General features: G+C 42.9%; 1 protein-coding gene across 3 annotated transcripts in view; it reads left to right on the top strand.

Moving 5' to 3' along the window:
- The window catches only part of scube1 (signal peptide, CUB domain, EGF-like 1), a 122,219-nt gene that overhangs the window by 9,890 nt on the left and 92,372 nt on the right, over positions 1–19,957 (top strand). For 2 of the 3 annotated variants that reach the window (XM_039792167.1, XM_039792168.1), the window contains exon 3: positions 17,192–17,317. In XM_039792167.1, coding sequence (XP_039648101.1) covers positions 17,192–17,317 — 126 coding nt within the window. Of the gene's footprint in view, positions 1–8,006; positions 8,114–17,191; positions 17,318–19,957 lie in introns of those variants that run through there. The other variant, XM_039792169.1, reaches the window with a different exon arrangement.

Below are 19,957 nucleotides of genomic sequence, written 5' to 3' on the forward strand. Positions count from 1 at the left end.
CATCCATCCATTGAACTCCTCCCAGCGATGAGGCCAGCAGCTCATGACAGGGACGTTAAATGAAGACAGACGGTCGGAGGGAGTTGACCACTGACCCCGTTGATTAGATATGGCCGCTGTAATTGGCTGGCTGTGTTTTCCATCATCAGGCATTACGGGCCACTTTGCAGGCCAGCGCCATTAGCGGCTCTCCTATTCCTGGAAGCACCTGGAAGCAGCAGAGCGCCTGGGCTCGCCCTCTTTCCCTCAGGTCTTCTCTGCTTCTTTATTACCGGCGTCATTCCATATCAGCAACGACTCACTCAACAGTCTAGTAAAACATACAGTGGGGGAAATTGGATACAACTGAGGGTCTGCATGGACTTTTTTACTCCGCAATGCTCAAATGTACATTGGCTCAGAAATGTAAGATCTATCCACACGGTTATCTCTCATATGTCATCTTATCATTATTATTTTCTGTCCAGATCACCTGTATTTATTCAGAGACCTCCAGATGCACCCTTCATACTCCATATCCTTGGATGCAATGTGTTATTTTTATTGTCAGGATAGAATGTTATAACATCTAGGCCTCTGTGTGGTTTGGCAGAAAGACCAGCAGCAATATGTGCAAAGTAAATTGTAACAAAAATGAAAAGATGCAGTTAATTGAAAAGAATGAGCAGGGTAGGTTATCCCTCTACCAGCCTGATGACACAAACTTTATTATAGTTTAAATTGCCACTTCACCACTGAGATCAGCCTCCAGAAAAACTAATCATGGTACAGCTTCTTGACAGAATTCTGAGGAGAACACCCTTAACAAGGAAATGATTCTCCCTCCCCATCAAATTACATTACATCTACTTAATAACCTTGAGTTATATCAGTGTAATATCATTCGGACTGTCAGTCTGTATTTCTATTTAGAAGCTATTTAAATAATGGCGAAGGCAGAATTTTAACATTCATCCATCCATCCATCCATCCACCATTTTCTGCCGATTATCCGGGGCTGGGTCGCAGTGGAGCTCCCTCCGGATGTCTGTGCTGTCTTTAAGGGTGAGCCCAGCCACTCTTAAGAGGAAACTCTTTTCGGCCCTTTTGTATCTGTGATCTAATTCTTTCATTCTTCACTACCCAACGCTCATGGCCATAAGTGAGGGTTGCAATGTAGATCGACTGGTAAATTGAAAGCATTGCACTCAGTCTCAACTGCTCCTTCTTCACCAAAACAGTCCGGTACGACCCCCACATCACTGCTGCCGCTGCACCAATCCGTCTGTCCATCTCACGATCCATTTTACCCTCACTTATGAGACCCTGAGATACTTGAACTTCTTTACTTGAGGGCAGCAACTCACTCCAAACCCGGAGGGAACAATCCACTGTTTTCTGGCAGAGAACCATGGCCTCAGACTTGGAAGGTGCTGACTCTCATCCCAACCTCTTCACGATTGAATGCAAACCACCCCAGTACATGCTGGAGGTCACAGTCTGATAACGCCAACAGAACCACATCATCTACAAAGAGCAGAGAAGCAATTTGTAGTTACCCAAACCGGACACTGCGCTGACATCCTGAACTTTTCTGAAGTGGTGCTCTTGGTCAAAAACTCTGTGTGAACTATTGAGATAAGTATGTGATGCAGCCTGTAACTTCAATGTGTATGTTACATACACGCAGCAACATGTCTGAATTTCTTTGTTAGTTCAGAAAAAGGTCCTGCATTTTAAAAAGAAGAAGCAGGGGGCTATGTTGGTTATTATCAAAATGATTTGTTTTAAATCTAATGTCTGTCGGAACAAGGCCTTATTGCAAACCTACTTTAGTCTAACTATGCAACTGCATCCATCTACATTGGCAAATACTCAATATTAAAGGGCCAGGATCAAGGGCTAAAACACTGGGCCTTGGCCTTATGTCCAGTTCTTACTTTAATATTTCCTAATTAAAATGCTCAGTGTTTTTGCCATTTTCCCAGGAAAATCCTTTGGCTCAGAGTAAGTGATTTGTAAGCAGATTTGTTTGCAGTTTGTTTCGTCTCTGGGAAGTACAGTTCAGAAACACCACAGCAATGAGAGCCGAGCACTAAAGAAGCTGCCAAAGAAAGCAACAACGTGAAGTGGTTCGACTTTCCCATACAAAAGAAAAGCTAAATGTGCTGGGTCAGGCCAAAAACCCAACGTACCTTTGTCAAGATCGAAAAGCTCTACGTGGTCAAAATGTCAATAGGAACTTGTGAATTGGTCAACTCGGAATCAGTAAAATGTACGGACATCATTTTTCACTTTCCTTTTTCTGAAGAAAGCCACACGGACATGGAGTGTTTTGATGATGATGGCCTGTGTGGCACCACATTGAGAAAACTCTCGCTTGCTCTTGTGCTTTTGTAACGGCTGGGATGCGAGCCCCGGTGACCAAGGGAGACGACCTGTGCTCTCAGCCTCTGCTACACTTCGGCACTACAAATTAGCAGCTCGCAAGCCGCATTGTTCTGCCAGGAGCCGGCTGCCCGGTAGTTCAGCAGGACTCGGCGGGATCACCCCCCCAGCCACAGCGAGTTTCGCCCAGACCGGTGACCATGGGTGTTCCACCGCTGACCATGGCTACCTCTGAGTGCTCCCATCAGGACTGTGTCCTCAGGATAGTCATTTTCTCAAATTAATGTGTTTCTTTCAAAGCTGCTCGCCACTGAAATTGGATGTGGAGTTTATGAACGCTGCCCTTTCTGTAGAGTTTTCCACAAGCTGATACTGCCGGCTCGTTATGGAAAAATGTGAACTTTTATCCCTGTGCTGTCAAATGAAGAGTATGTGGGAGCAGCTGTGTATCAGTCCAGCCTGCTGTACTGCAAGTGTGTGTGTGTGTGTGTGTGTGTGTGTGTGTGTGTGTGTGTGTGTGTGTGTGAGAGACACAACTCAGCGCCAGAGTTGTCTCCCTGTTTATAGAGGGATCTGGCGGAACCATAACCGTCTGTTGATAGAGTGTTGTGAGCCCTTGTTTACCAAGCTGAGAGTAAAAAATTCAAAGGATTATGACAAAATGAATCACCGAATCAAAGAGACTTTGCTGTGTTTTCAGAGTTCAGGGCAGAAGAAAACTCCATGAGCTTTGGGAGATAAGTAATGGCATTCCTGCTGCAAAAACCCATCGTAACAACAACAATTTGAAATGTCAAGTCTTTAAATCTCCTAAAAGTCTAACCAAACTTCACTTATTTTTCTATTATTCAGTTCGGTGGTACTGAAGGTAAACTTCAGGTGAGGATATTCTTTTACAAAACTGATGAACTGATGAACTAAGTAAATAACATTTGAGGATTAATCGTTGAGGAGAAAGTGTGATTTTGATACATAGTTACAGGTTCAGTGGCCTGTTAAAATGTACTTTTTTTTACAGTGTATGGTGGTCCAGAGGGATGAGTGATCTGGCTGGTTGCCACAGAGCTGTCAGAGGCCTGCAAAAACAGCCCTGTTTACTTAGGATGTGTCACTTACAGACTAATTGATTGGTTTTCATCGACTGCCAATTGCACTGAATAGAAACCCCTCTCATTATGTGTTTTAACACTAATGCGTGTTTTACAGTAGCCGCAGCCAAGCCGGCCATCGTGAAGTCAAAATGACGTAGATCTTGCCGGCGCGCTCGAATTTATACCGCGCGAGCAGAGGTCGCGCACCACTCTTCAGTCCTTCCAGAAAAATGCGAAAAATGTGATTGTTGCGGGCAACAGTCCTTGATTATGCGGCACGTTTTCTTAAAAAATGCAATGGAATATGCGGGATATTTATGCAATTTTATGCAATGAAATTGCGGGAACTTGCAAAAACTGCGGTTTGATGAAAAAGAAAAAAAAAGTTACTCCCCAACACCCTGCTTCTCCATGATGTTCACGTTGCGTAATTACGTCACTTCATAACGTTCCCATGGCAACAGGGGAAAATAGCTGCTCTTGTGTAAAGTAAACGCAACACTTTTCAACTTTCTGCTAAAACTTTTTTAGACTGAAAATGCGGGGATTATGAAATCATGCAAGCCCCGCATATTTTGCACGGAAATCGGCAATTTATGCGGCGAAAGTGTGGTGTATTTGAAAAAATGCGGCCCCCGCATAAATATGCGGACTTTGGCTGATTATGCATTGAATTATGCGATCGCATAATCGCGTTTTTCTGAAGGGACTGACTCTTTTTTTTTCAGCGGCGCGCAACTAAGCGGAAACAGGAAGCATGAAAGAGCTCCTGGGCAACGTGATGCCAGGACTCTCAGAGTGACTGCAAGTCAGGGTTAAGATGAGCTCTTTTATGGTGAATGAAAGGCTTGATTCGACCAAGTAGCTCATCCAATCAAATCGAAGCATTGACGGCAATGCTGCTGCCGGTTCTACCCATTGACATATTATAAAATGACCCAAAAAATCACAAAACTTTTTGGGATGTACAAACACTGAAAACAGCATGAAAGTGCACTTTAAGTAATACATTCAAGACTTTGAAGGCTTATCAGATGCCAGAATTCTGCCTGGAATGTGTGCCCGATTTGCAAATGCAGTGCATTGTCAGATGATGTTACAAACACAATTGTGATAATGCAGTGGTCTCAGTCTGAGCGTGGCCTTAGAGGAAACATAAGAACAACAATAAAGACTAATATTTAGGCTGCATTCTGTAGTATTCAGTAAAGTGCACCTAGAGCATCACTCTATACTTCTCCTTTTGAAAAATCACTTTGTCCTCGGTCATTGATCAGGCAAGTTGTGATTCATGCAACATGTGCACCTCATGTGATCCTTAGTGAGCGTTCACACCGAAACAATTTGTGATCAATATGTATATATTATCGACATCGGAATGGAGACTTGACATCCTTTTTCTGGGTTTGAGTTTGGGGCCGTACCATACCTTCCAATGCATTTTTGTTTGTAAGAATTCGGAACATATTATAAAAGATACCCTGCCAGCTTGAGACTGGATTGTACTTGCAACCACAGTAACGAACACCTGACCTGCTTTACAGAGACAGAGACAGAGGGGAAGCGGGCATCTCATGGGAATAATGGATGGCGATGGAGGAGGTGGGAGGGCGAGAGGGAATAGTGGCAGACAATTACTAGGCCATTGTCTGCCTGGCGTCTGCACCTCCGTCATCAGTCAGCCGCTCTCCTCACTGGCTAGTTGCAGACACACACATACCTACCTCAATTCAAACCCACACACACACACGCACACTCACAATCACACAAACGCAACCCACCCAACACAGATTCCGTCCGCGCACCTCCCTCCCTCTCCTGTCTCTATCTGCTTCTTCCATGCTCAGACTCAGTGGAGCAGGTCAGATGCATTGAAGCTCAGGCTTTATATATAGATACAGTGACCTCATGCCAGCATCTCCAAGCCGCTTCCTTGTCTATCTCTGACGGATGATGTCTGGCACTGCGGGGTGGAAATGTCCCACTGAAAAAGGGAGAAAAGAAATTCCCTGCGGCTTGGTACTGACTTTAGCTTTCACTCCACAGCTGAGATTTAAGTGTGCGTTGGATGTACTGACAAAGACCTGCATAAAGACGGGCTTTATGTCGTAACACGTACAGTACACACTCTGTCTGACTCCACGTGTGAGAGAAAGAAAAAATAAAATATCCATCGAAATGAGTGGGCTTGACTTGATAACTAGGTGGTCGCTTTGTGGCTTGTTTTTGACAAAGCAGTCGGCCACGCTCCTGGTTTTGCCCTGTCATCTGACCTCGTGAACAGGCACACATGGTTGTTATTTTGGGACACGAGTGAGTGGAAATGTTTGCTGAAGTCTGTTAAAACCAATTTGATCTACAAGCTTAAGGGCCCTATCTTGCACCCGGTGCAGTGCAGCGCAAAGCATATGCACCTGCGCCCATCTTTGCACCCATGGGCGTGCTGGTCTTACTGGGAGGTGTGTTCAGGTGCATTCTGGGAGTATTGCAATCTTGAGGCAGCGGGAAGTGATCTTGCCATTGACCAATAAAAAACCTGGTCTAAAGTCAATAACGCAGCATTTCATTGTTATTTTAACAGAGCATTAGTAAAATGTGTCTTATGCACAGTGCGCGCACACTATGATTGTTGGGAAGCTCAGCAGCACACAAACATGCATTCAATCTTTTTTGTACCCAGATCTAGAAAAAAAAGAGACTATTTTTATGGTTTTGCTTTCAGCCAATGACCGCAAGCATTCTTCAATTAAATGCGACGTGTGATTGGCCCACAAAAATAAATGATAAAAGGTATCAAATGAAGTACTCTGTTGGTATCGGTATCACTTTAAAGGTATTGGTACTTGTATCTTCATTTTTTAAACGATACCCAGCCCTAGTGACTAGTGATGCAGATGTTTGGGAAGTCACACTTGCCAGGCTATAGCTGCACTTTGGGTCCATCACCAAGAGAAATTGCCTTAGGATTTTGCTGCATTCATTGGTTTTGGGCCACTAGCGGGAAGTAGAACGTTCACATACACACAGCCATATAGGTCCTTTTGATGGCACACATTTTGACAATTTTTAATTGCAGCAAAAGCACAGGTTCAACTCATAACATTAATGAGGGCTTCAGTCTATTTAACTACTCAGGAAGCTGTGTCACTGAGCTACAATGTGTACAACACCAGGGCACTGCAACAGGAAAACCTAAATGGAATGGAGCCATTGTTAATGTTAATAATTACACCTGTTTTTTTCTGCTTTTTTTTATTAGGACTCAAAATCATCATTGTTATCTAATAAAAGTGGCTAATGTGTAAGCAAGCTAATACACATGGACACCCAGCAGACACAGTGCAACATTACCATTCATTTGAAGTCATGTTTCTGGTCACTTGAAGAATGTAAGTCCAATATTCACGCTTCACTGAGCTCTGTCATGGTCTCAGTCAACTGCCGATACCAGGGCTGTGTCTGAAATCACTCCCTATCGACTAATCCTATATGGTGTCCACCATTTATTTAAAATTCTGAGTTCCTCAATGTGCTGCTCATCATTGAGTAAAATGTTGAGTGTCCATTGTATAGGGAGTAGTGAATGAATGAATAAGGGAGTGATTTTGGACACAGCCTATATTTAAGTCATTGTAGCTTGCTAGATGTTTGACTATTTGCACTAGCTAGTCCCTAACTGAAGTTTGGTGCTGGGCAGGTAGTGGGTAAACAACTTGGGTGGGTAAATAATAACTTGTAGAGCTTAGAAATTATTTTTTTTACAGCATGGTAACACTATGCTAGAAAGAATAGCTTGTAGTTCTTTATTGGCAACTGGCAATTTTGGGCGACCTGGTTATTACAAACACAGTGACCTGCCAGCAAATCACTTTAATGTCTAACAATAGCCTAGGCCTTTATACACAACGAGCAAACACAGAGCAACATTAACATTCATGTGAAATCGTGCTCGTGGCCACCTGACTAATGGAAGTCCAATATTCATTCTCTTGTCATCCACCAACCCCTGACAAAAATAGCTGAGTTATAATGTTAGCTTGCTAACATTAGCTTTCTGTCATTTGGTGCTGAGCAGGTAGCAACACAGTGGGTTTATTAGAGCTTGTTTTACTTTTTGTTAGCTGAAAACATCCTAGAATATCTGTGTTTTCTCAACCATTCCCAGAGTTAATATGTCAGCTTGCTTTCTTCACTATTAGCTTGCTATGCTAACTTTGTCTTTCGGCCCTGTGATGCCTGTGGCAGGTGTGTGTTTTATTTATTTTTACAGCCATGTTGTTTGCTACAACTTGAACATGAAATCCTGGAAAGGTTTTTTGGCCAATTTGAGGACTGAAGGCTCACAGCTAAACATGTAGGTTAATCTGTATATCATACATTTTGACATAGCAGAAAAAAACAAGGTCCAGCTAATATAAACAAGGGGCTCCCCTCCATTAATTTCCCCAGTAAGCTGTGCCAGTGAACCAGCCCAGCGGACACAAAACCAGAGTCCTGGAAAAATATCTAAATGTGATGCAGCCATCGTTAATTACACCTGGGCTTTTCATGCTATGTCTGCTGTGAAAATACCCATTATCACCTAATAAAATTAGCGTCAGCAAGGAAACACATTTAACAGCACAATTCCTGGCAGACAAAGAGCACCTTCGAATGTAAGTCAAATGTGTATATTTATATATATATTTTTTTTTTAGCTCTGGTGTGGACAATTATTTGTATTCAGTCAAGGGTGTGGACTCTACCAAGTTTATGTAAGTTTGCTAGATATTTAACTGTCTTTGCTAGCTAGATGCTATATTTGCTGTTTGCTAGAGCAACATTGAATATAATTCAAGCAGTTACTCTCCTTTTAGTTCTGGTTTGTTATCTATTAAGTTTAAGCAGCTAAGCTTGCTAATCGCTAACTTTTCTAGTTACTAACTTTTTCTCCCATTTGCTGCTATAGGCTTGACAAGCTCAACAGTCTTAATAGCCTCTAGCGTTGAGAGATTTGTTTTATAAAATGGAAAGTTAACGTGCTTGAAAGAATTACTAGTAGTAGTTTGTAAAGCTTTATTCATCTTTTTCGTAACTTTGAGGCAGGAGGAACCCACAACAAGCTGGCAGACAGAGACGTGACATATTTCTTTTTATCAACTTGTAACGTTAAACTGTTTAGCAAACGTCTGTTTACATATAAGCAGATACAGAACAACGTTTGCAACTTGGTGCTGTGTTTCTAGCCATGTGACAAATGTAAGTCCAATATCCAATCTCATTTTAGCTAGAAATATCTTTTTTTTTTCTTCAGCTGCTAAATATTCCACTTCCTATAGCTAGCTAGTTTTGCTCTCATTGTGGGTCATTTAATGCTGGGCAGGTAGTGGGTATATCACTCCATATTTGCTGAAAACAAAGAACAGTGTGAGGCCCTGTCAGTCACATTGCATTTAGAAAATATAGCCTTATTTAGTGGAGCTGTAAAGGACCAAGACAGTGATTTTGCATGTTTTGTAGTACTTCTGCCCCCCTCCGAACCCCACTGCTCTTTCTTTCCTCTTCACACTTGTTTACTGTTGTTTGATTCATGGTCATTTGCATGATCATCAAAGTGCGGAAGTTTTAACACCATTTATCGGAAACTAATCCCGGGTGTTTTAAAGTGCACAGGAAAAATGTGCAGGGTAACACATAATAGCTGCTGAGATTTAAAAAACAAGTGTTATACATGCATACACAAGTTATACATTATTGTCAGGAAATTAGTGTTTATAGTCATTCTACGTGGCATTGCTTACACGTATAGCTCACAGACCTGCAGACACCCTGCATGAAGTGTAAGCAGCATCCCCTCCTCTCCTTTTCTCCTTTACTCCCGCTGCCTTTCAGCTTGCTGTCCGGTTAGGGGGCGTGGGCCCGTCAGTGAAGGCGCCTAATTCTCTTGATGAGACGTGGAGCAATTACAAAACGAGCGTATGTGAGCGGAAGCAGCAGCAGCCCGTCTGAAGCTGTCGGGGCACCGCTGTCAGATGTCAACAACAGCTCAGGGGCAGGAAGTGGCACTGTTTGGGGGCATGTAGGCTAGACCCTACGAGGCACCTTCCTCCTCCCTTCACCAACCTCTCCCACCTCCCTCTAGTGTCTCTGTCACACATGGACCTACACATGCTTCAAACCTTCCTTCTCGTTCTTTCCATCACCTCAACATACACCATCATTCAACGAGTTTATCCTCCTCGGTCCTCACCCCTTTTAACACCCCATCTTCAGGTGTAGTCATTCAGAAGAGCTAAAAAACAGAGGGGGTTACTCGGCCCAGGCTCACTTAAGGTGGACTGACCTTTTTAAGGTTGGCAAATTCAGTCTCCGCCCAAGCAGCGCCCGGATATCATTCCAAATTTGTCGGCACCCAGTATGAAAGAGAGACTTAATAAGTAACATAATTTTAAAAAAGCAATCACTGTAATCCATGCGGCTTTCTGTTTACTAAACCTGTTTTCCAACGTGTTGAACGTGACACGCCAGAAAAAAACCTGAAAGACATACTTGTCGGCAATGCGATTATTTGTGGGTTCATTTGTGTTTAAAAAAAACCCTGCATATACACTGTCATTTTGTTGGGAAAAGGGTATAACTCACTAACTAACACAGTTGTTTGTCTTCTGTGTCTCTAAGCTTTGTCAATACTGATTTCATCAGGGTTATCTTAGCTTGGGCTTGAAAACTATCTTACTAACTAACATTTTAAACAGAAAGTCTGTGTTACAAACAGGGCAGGAGTTTAATAGAAATGGGCATGTACCAGGCAGTGGGGATCGAATGAAAAGAGATCGTCGGCCGTTAGTGTATGTCTCGCATGGCTGCTATTCGTCGACCTTGACCGCTGTTTTTTTTGCTTATTCAACATGTTGAATATAATGGAAAATCAATTTTTGCGCATTATGTCCATAAGAGGGCAAACATACAAGTGTAGATATATTTATTTCAACATTTAAATTTTTTTTTGTTTTGTTGTAGGTATCATAGTGTTACAAACGGCTAAAGCTAACCAGGGCTCGTTAAACAACAAAACACAGCTGCTGAAGGTTAGCCTAGCCAGTAACATTAATGGTGTGCTCTGCCTGCGTGATGCATTTAACGTGAGAGTAAGTCCTAAACTGGCCTGGATGAGTGCATATCTTTCTTACTTCTAGAGCAACATGACATTGTGACTTTGCGTAAACATACAAGCCACTTTCCTAAAGCCAAGTGGCATGTTATCTGCACTTTGAGCTATCCACGTGTATGTCTACGCTGTATACAGTGGATGTAAACATACACACCACGTGGCGTCGCCAACGGCGGTGACCACGTCACACGCTTAGGAAAACAATAAACGGTTGGGTTTAGGAAAAGAACATTGGGGAAGGCTTTATTAAAAAAATAAAAATAAACGGTTGATAAACGCCACACGCGATCCCAGCTCTCCTGGGTGAAGTCCTGTGTTTTACCCATCCGCCACCCCAACCAGCCTCCCTCTGCGGACTTCCATCCTTTCATACTACTCGCTACGGCGATAATTCACACTTAATGTAGGTCAATGGAGGCCAAATGGTGTTGATAAACATGCTAAAAAGCGATTATGCGTCTTGATAACACGCCAAAATGGCATCCGAATTGGCGTGTCATACATATGCCACTTCATGAGATCAGTCTGTTCTAGAGGGGTTTGTGCTGTGTTAAACTGACTCACCCAGCCACCGATGCATGGTTGCAGTTGAGAAAGGGGTTGCTGAGACACCAGTCACAGTCCTTAGAGATACAGCGTCAGGTCAGTCCGTTATGGTGGCAGGCACTATTGATCTGCCTGAAACGGCTGCTTTGGGAACCTTTGTGCCTATTGAGGGTTTTGAAGGTGCTTATAGTGCTGTCCCCCTCTATAGGATGTTTTATAAGGACTAACATTTTTGTTGGCTATGCTCAGGTGGAAGTGGCGCCTGAATTTCCGGTGAGAGTGTTGCCTCCTGGCTAGGAAATGAAGTAACGCATAATCGGGTGGTTGTGACCCCCCCGTTGTCCCCGACTCCTTGTGAAGTAGTGGCTTTGGAGGAGGAATGGCCAGAGGCTTTCCCAGTTTGTGTAGTCACTCAAGAGTCTCAAGAGTTCGCTGTTCCAGACCCCACAGCGAACTATGATGTGGTGGCTTCAAGGCCCGCTGTTGAGGTGCTTAGACCAGAGGACCCACCTCCACTTGACTTAGCAGACACTGTCTTTGCCAAATGGTGTGGATCGGAGGACCCACCTCCAGTTCACTAGACAGATCTGTTTTTTGCCGAATGGTGTGGTGAGAGTGAGCTGCCCGTGTTGAATCAAGACACATTGATCGCAGCACAGAAACAGGATCCTACTTTAAACCCTCTTGGAGAGACAGCTTAAAAGATGACGTGCATGTATGCATTGTAATTTCCCTTTGCGGGATTAATAAAGTATACATTATTATTATTATTGTGGGGAAATGAGTGATTTTCCACAAAATCACTCTGGTTATGCAAAAAAAAAAAGCGCCAGCTTAGTGCGAAAGGAAGTCCAAAACAGAGAGAAGATGTGTTTTTCAAACGTAGCCAACTTTGTGTGAATGTAGTCTCTGTCTGCCTGTTTGAAACGATTCAGGCACCAATTAATCACCTGCTGTTTTTCATTCAGTAGTGTAGTGAGGCTCTCTTCCCCCCCCTCAGTAGTTCTAGTCTTTACCTTCTCCCTTCATCTCTGACAGATGAAAAGCAGAGCACAGAGGAAGTGCCACATTGTGCTGAACCACGCCGTCTGAGCTGACAGCACAGCAAAGTGTCCAAACAACCTTTCCCCAAACAGTTGCCTTTTCCAGCTTCCCCTAATTGGTTGCAAATGCCTTTAAGGATGAGCCAGTTATGGCCGTCAGGAGTTTGTATATTTAAGACTCAGGCTCTGTAATTCCCCCATGATATAAATTCTGGCTGTTCTTGCACAATGCAGCTCAATTAAAGCTGTTGGAGGCTCTGTTCACTATTTCATATTACAGCATGTAATGCAGAGAGTTATTATTATAGACATGGTTCCTTTGTCAGAGATCCGACCGACATGCGCTGATGTGTGTGTGTTGGCCTGTGTAATTGGCTTCTGGTAAACATGTCTGGGGCGCTTCATGGTGCCGAATGTGGCATTGATTTGGCTTTTGTCATGATGGTTTCTAACCAAGTGAAACCTCTCTTTTTGAGGATCTTTTCATGTGTATGTCTGCCTGCTTTTGGACTTTTTCAAAAGGGTTCATACTCAAGCTAATGTTAATCATCTGAACGGCAGTGTTTAGAAGGTCTCGGTGAATAGTATGGTAAACGAGTGTGTCTGTGTTGTTTTTGTTTGTTTGTGCCTTTGTATTGTGTGTTTATTTGTCTGTAGTTTGCGATATGTGAGTCAGCATTGCGTTACATTTGCATGTGTTATGGTTGTGCGTGCTGTACATTTGTACTTTTTGAGTGTTTGTATATGTTCAGTGTCCAGATTGGGTGTGTGTGTGTGTGTGTGTGTGTGTGTGTGTGTGTGTGTGTGTGTGTGTGTGTGTGCGCGTGCGCTCCAACGCTGCTGTGTGCCAGTGTCTCATTCCTGCTTAGGGAACTAAGAAACAAATTGAGTCACTAACAGTTTTCCACCACTTCCTGAGAAACTCTGTGATCCAAACAAACAAAGTCTGAACTTATATGGCCAATATTGGTGTTGGAAAAAAAAATACAGTCATCCACTGCTAATCTGTTGGACCTAAAGTTTGAACTGCTTTAGTCACACCAGTGCCACACACACACACACACACACACACACACACACACACACACACACACACACACACACACACACACACTGTCACACCAACCATAGAAATTCCGTCTACATGTTACTAATTTGTTTTTCCAGCCACTACAGCAACCTGAACCCAGCCAGCACTCCAGCGGCGGGTGCTAAAGGCAATAACCGAAAGTTTAATGCTCCGTTGGGGAGCAGGACCATATGGACCTTTTTCACAGCAGACATGTTGACTTGTCATAGTAGGAAAAGCACAGCTGAAATTGATAACCTTAACGATGGCTCCATTCCATCAAGTGTCCCAGTAGCTATTTCAGTGAGTCAGCATGCACAATACCAGGGCCTCTCCTAAGTGGAATGCAGCACGTCTCCGGTCCGCCCTGGAGATGCCGCTCTCAACCCCCATCCCCACCGGCGAAGTAAGTCTCCCTGCGGCGGGAAGTAACGGTGCTAAAAAACATCCGATAGAGGACACTGGCATATAAATTATATACGGATATTGTAGTTTTAGCTGCTGGCTAACGTGAGCTTGCTTGCTTGCTCGCTAACTGGTCAGCTACAATACATATAGAATCTAAGTAATTACGTGGGAAACACTGCTCCTATTTAATTGAAATGACAGACTGTACTTAATGTGAATACAACTTTATTACATTAACTCGTCCGTAAACAGATACATTTTAATCGGCAATGGTGGTTTCAAATGAAGACAACTCCCATGATCCCATGCAACTTCCCGACGTCTTCAAAAGTCCGTGTTGACATCCATTGTTTTAATTGAGAGATGGCAGAAAATTACATATTGTACATTTAATCTAGTCTTGCCAAAACCAATAATTGTTAGATTAAGATAAGATTTTATCTGATATATCTTATCATTATCTGATGAAAATCTGAGATGCCTACCAACGTTATCCTCGCTTCACAACTGACTTTAGCAGTTTAACCGCTCAACTCAACTGTCCTGCTGTTATTACAGACATGTGAAGTAATCACAGACACTGAACTGTCCTGCTGTTATTACAGACATGTGAAGTAATCACAGACACTGAACTGTGCTGCTGTTATTACAGACATGTGAAGTTATCACACGAAAATCCATCTTGTCAGGCTTCAAGTAATGCATTTGAATGACAATATTGGGTGCACCACCCCAATAGTACTTGGCGCCAGTGTGGGGAGTGAGGTGTAAACATTTGGACCAATTTGGGAGGCATCAGAACATTCACCTTTTTAGGGAGTTGCATGTAGGCTACACTAGCTACCATGCTGTTGTGTGAGGAGTAGAGGAACAGAAGAAAAGTTGCTGCAAATTAACCAAAATGAAGACTGAAAAACAGAACGATTATCGTACAAACATTTATCCCGCCATGTGGCGCATATAGCCCTCTGAGATTTACTCGCCAAACCGAAAATGTACCCGCGTCAGTGTTACTGATTGTGAACATGGTAAACATTATACCTGCTAAACATAAACCTGCCAACATTTACCCTGGGAGCATTTTAGCATGCTAACGGTGCTATTTAGCTCAAGTAAAGCCTCACATTGCCCTAGGATGGCTTTTTGGGTCTTTTCACACGAGTAGCTCTTCCGCAGTGTTTCTACTATCAGGTTAGACTACTTTTAAAATTGGCTTTTCAGTTCTTACCTTACAGCTCAATGTTGTAGTACATTCACCAAACACATCAAATTGCCACATAAGATATTTTCAATTTCATTGGAGAGTTTTAATGTCTTACGATGGCAGCATGCTTCCGGGGCTATTCCACACTGAGAGGATGTGGAATGCTAATTGTAGTTACTGCCAGTGATTGTTAAAAACTATTACATCTTGTAATGTTTAGTATGTAAATATAAAGTTTTTTTTCCATATATGAAGCTGTAGTTTGTGATTTACCATTGGATTACATAATATATATAAGTGTTTCACCTGCAAGGGGAGGGCGCTGCTCTCATTGACTTTATTCTCAAAATAGCTTCATTGATGTCAGCTGTCAAACTGTTGGAATAACTGAAGGACACAGACCGTCAAACTGACAGACAGACAGGCAGGCAGACGGACAGGCAGGCAGGCAAACAAACAGGCATTTTAGTTAGCAGGTATGTAAGTGGAATGTTGAAAGACAGCAGGTTTAAAATGAAATGAGAGGAGGCAGCAAGGAAGAGAGCAAAGGATGGGACAATGATCTGGGTGGACACACTGTAGAGTGACACTGTAGAGCAGGGGTGTCAAACTCATTTTAGTTCATGGGCCACATCCCCCTAATTTGATGTCAAGTGGGCCAGACCAGTGAGCCACTGCAGAAAGAGACTGTATCTGCCACAGAGTTTCTTGTCAGCTTGATGTTGGCAAACGCAAGTCGCTTCTGCTACAGCGGCGTTCTAAGGCCATTGTAGGAAAAAAATAATGTTACAGACCTGGGAGAGAGGGGTAATATCCAGAGAAAAAACTAAGATTAAAGTTGCAAATTTACGGAAAAAGAACTCTGATATTCTCTGAGATTAAAGTGGTAAATTTGGAATTGGAATTAATGACTTCTCTGCAATTTTCACACTTTGCAAAGTCATCCAGTGGGCCTGATTGGACCCTTTGGCAGGCCGGTTCTGGCCTAGTCACTGTGTGTGAGTTTGTATTCATCAAACTGACATGCTATTTGGCGCCAGGAAGAGACGGAGAGAACAAGATGGTCCATGGGCACATCCAGCAGAACGCCTGGGTGCCAGAATGGAGACGCTCAGGCAGATACCTGCACCGTGTCATCCTCAGTACAGAGTGGGGGGGGGTGTGGGCCGGGGTCTTCCTTGCTGCCTGCCGGATCTCCTGCTGTTCACACAGAGGGGGAGGACTGTTTGTTTAAGTGGCTCCGCATGGCAACCACTTGTGAGCCGCTCCTGCGAAAACCTCCGCTGGCTCAGCATGGAGGTGGGGAGGGCTCATCCCCAGACGAATAAACACCGTCTGACACTTTCCTCTCCTTCCTCACTCCCCACCCAGATGACCCCCGCCACCCCCCTTCCTGAGGGTCCTTTCTCTCAATGCTTTGGTTTACATGTAGGGACCCTCATTTTGAGCCTTGTTAGTGGTATAGAAGCGATTTACCATCTGCCCCGACTACTAGCGTTAGCAGCTAATAACCGGTTTTTGGTAGCTTGTTTCAAGCTACGGACTCATTCGGTTAGCATGAGAACAAGTCCCAGAGAACGGTCGACTCAGTACACATATGTCATTGACCCCTAGGTTCATTTTGCGCTGGAATTGTCCTTTTTAAAAGTATTGTATTAGAACAAAACAGGTATCATCATCATCATCATCATCATCATCATCATCATCTGCATCTGTTAGGACGCAGTAACCTGCTGCATCGTCTCTTTTTGTCATCTCTCTTCCCTCCTACAGCCATTGTGTTTCCCTCTCTGCTCTGACTGATGTCCAGACATGACTAACCTCTGCAATCTTGAAAGTTTCAAGGGCACTCACCTGTCACAGGGCATGTGTTAAAAGCTTTTTATTTATATATTTTTTATCTTAGCTAATTCAGTCATTTTAAAACTGAATGTAAGTGTGGAATTGTAGTATTTTCAGGAATTATTTTTCAACATAAATTGGGCGTCACCGCTTTAAAACAAACCTGTACACATTACAGCTCCACCAGAGATGCATTGAATATAAATATAAATATAAAATGTCATGTGTCCAGTGATTGACAGCAAGGACTGTGCAACATTGTGCACCACCGACAAGAAAGCCCTGAACAATTCACAAACTTCGACCAAACCAGTTGCACTTTTAATTAGGCAGTGACCTCTGGAATACCAGCAGTTTTCCCGAAAGAGAAAACTATCCTCTCTAACCACTGACTGACTGAATGTGTGCAGATAACAAGCACAGTGATGACCTAAAACAACTGAATCAAACAAAACCACCCTTCTCTTTCAGACATGGACGAGTGTGAGAATGACTACAACGGAGGCTGTGTCCATGAATGTATCAACATACCTGGCAACTACAGGTGCACCTGCTACGATGGATTCATGCTGGCCCACGACGGACACAACTGTCAGGGTAAGACCAGTCTTCAAGACATCCCTCCTCCTCTGCGTGTGTTTCTGTTAACTGTGACTGGGTTGATGAAAGTGATGGACTTGATAACGAATGGATTAAATGACCAAATGACTGTAGGGACTATGTACAAAATAATCATTCCATGTGGTAAGACATGATATTGGTCCAAATGATCCCCATGATGGTCTTGTTGTTTACTCCAGGTCTTAGAAATGGCAAAACAAAAAAATGTGGCATCATGGGATTTTTATCTGGATATGTTGATGCTCAGTGGCAATAAAGTAAAAAAAAAAAAAATTAGAGAATGAGTGATAATCGATAGTGGTGTCAGTATCACTGAGTGTCTTTAGGTGTGTGTGTGTGTGTGTGTGTGTCTATGCATCCATCTGATCCAGTGCATGATTGTGAAATGGTGTGTGTGTGTGTGTGTGTGTGTGTGTCTGTCTGTGTTCCTAAGCCCGTCTGGCTCAGCTTGTCTCTCTCCAAGGAGTCCCTCTGTCATCGTTTGGAGGGTTTCCGTGATGTGTGCTGCTTTGTGCTTGTTTCTGTATACTGTTGGGAGGGCGCGCGGGGTTGAAGAGTTCTCCTACAGATATCTGGCTGTGCTTTATTACTGACAGATCCAGCCCATTTAGCCCCCAGTGCTGCGTTATTGACTTAGTGTCAGTCAGTGTAATGTTTTTTTTTTTTATGCCCTGTGCAACATGTAGTTCTGCACGGATGTGCTCAAACACATTTCATCCCGTCAGTCCTCAGCTGCTGACTGACGAGTGCAAAATAAAATCAGAAACATTAAAAAACATGTCGGTTTGGATGTCCATGTGTCTTTGGTGGGATATGTTTTGGCATGTGTAAGTGTTATAGCTCATTCTTTGAGCCTTTGGAGAGACTGAGTGAGAGATTGAGTGCTAAAAGCAGCAGCCAGCAGTGCAGAGAAGCTGCTGAGTTGTGGATTCCCCTCACAGGGATGACTTTCAGACAGCTGACATAAAGCAGAGTTAAAGACGCCCTCCCATCAGAGTTCAAATGTTCCTTAAAATGTTCATTAAAAAAAACATATTGAGGTTCCAAGTTGCATCTGTGGTTTCTGCTGGAGTAAAAGTTTAAAACGTTGGCCACACAAATAAAGTAATGTTTTAGTTAAACTGTCATTAGTCACGAACAAACATGATTGTTTTTTTTTTACACCACAGTGCCAAACACTGGAGCGATTATAATAGAATAGAATGTAATAGAAGAGGTCTCACCCAGGAAAATATAAACACAAAACATGTCCACAAGATAAAAATGTCACATTAACAGAAGACATTATGATCTCTCAATTGTACATCATGTACATCCGAAACGCTCATATTCAAGTTTACTGTAATTTGTGTACCACATGAATTACATTTGGGATAGAAGAGCCCTTGTAGATCTTTTTATTTGCCAGGGGTATTCTATAGCCTCGCCCTGAAGGAAGCAACTCAAACTCAGAGTTAGAGATGGGCAATATATCAATATTATATCGATATCGTGATATGAGACTAGTTATCGTCTTAGATTTTGGATATGGTAATATCGTGATATGACATAAGTGTTTTCTTTTACTGGTTTTAAAGGCTGCATTACAGTAAAGTGATGTACTTTTCTGAACCTACCAGACTGTTCTAGCTGTTCTATTATTTGCATTTTCCCCACTTAGACAGTATATCCACATTACTTTTGATTATTTATTTAAAATCTAAGTGTGAAGATATTTTGTTAAAGCACCAATTGTCAACCCTAGAATATTGCCGCAACATCGATATCGAGGTATTTGGTCAAGAATATCGTGATCGTCTGATTTTCTCCCCATCGCCCAGCCCTCAGGGTGGAGGGGATGTATTTTTTCACTGCTGTCTTAAAGGTCCGATGACATGGTGCTCTTTGGATGCTTTTATATAGACCTTAGTGGTCCCCTAATACTGTATCTGAAGTCTCTTTTATATAGACCTTAGTGGTCCCCTAATACTGTATCTGAAGTCTCTTTTATATAGACCTTAGTGGTCCCCTAATACTGTATCTGAAGTCTCTTTTATATAGACCTTAGTGGTCCCCTAATACTGTATCTGAAGTCTCTTTTATATAGACCTTAGTGGTCCCCTAATACTGTATCTGAAGTCTCTTTTATATAGACCTTAGTGGTCCCCTAATACTGTATCTGAAGTCTCTTTTATATAGACCTTAGTGGTCCCCTAATACTGTATCTGAAGTCTCTTTTATATAGACCTTAGTGGTCCCCTAATACTGTATCTGAAGTCTCTTTTATATAGGCCTTAGTGGTCCCCTAATACTGTATCTGAGGTCTCTTTTATATAGACCTTAGTGGTCCCCTAATACTGTATCTGAAGTCTCTTTTATATAGACCTTAGTGGTCCCCTAATACTGTATCTGAAGTCTCTTTCCCAAAATTCAGCCTTGGTGCAGAATTACAGCCACTAGAGCCAGTCCCCAAAGCAGGCTTTCCTTAGGATGTGCCATTTCTGTGTCTGTAGCTATTGAGGAGGAGAGAGGGGGGCAAGGTGGAGGGTGGGGGTGTGGCCTTGACCAACTGCCACTTTGCTCATTTGAAAGCCATGATGTCTCTCTCTCTCATGGGTGGGCCAAATTCTCTGGGCG

The sequence above is a fragment of the Perca fluviatilis genome, chromosome 23 (genome assembly GCF_010015445.1).
Source record: "Perca fluviatilis chromosome 23, GENO_Pfluv_1.0, whole genome shotgun sequence".
Classification (NCBI taxonomy): Eukaryota; Metazoa; Chordata; class Actinopteri; order Perciformes; family Percidae; genus Perca; species Perca fluviatilis.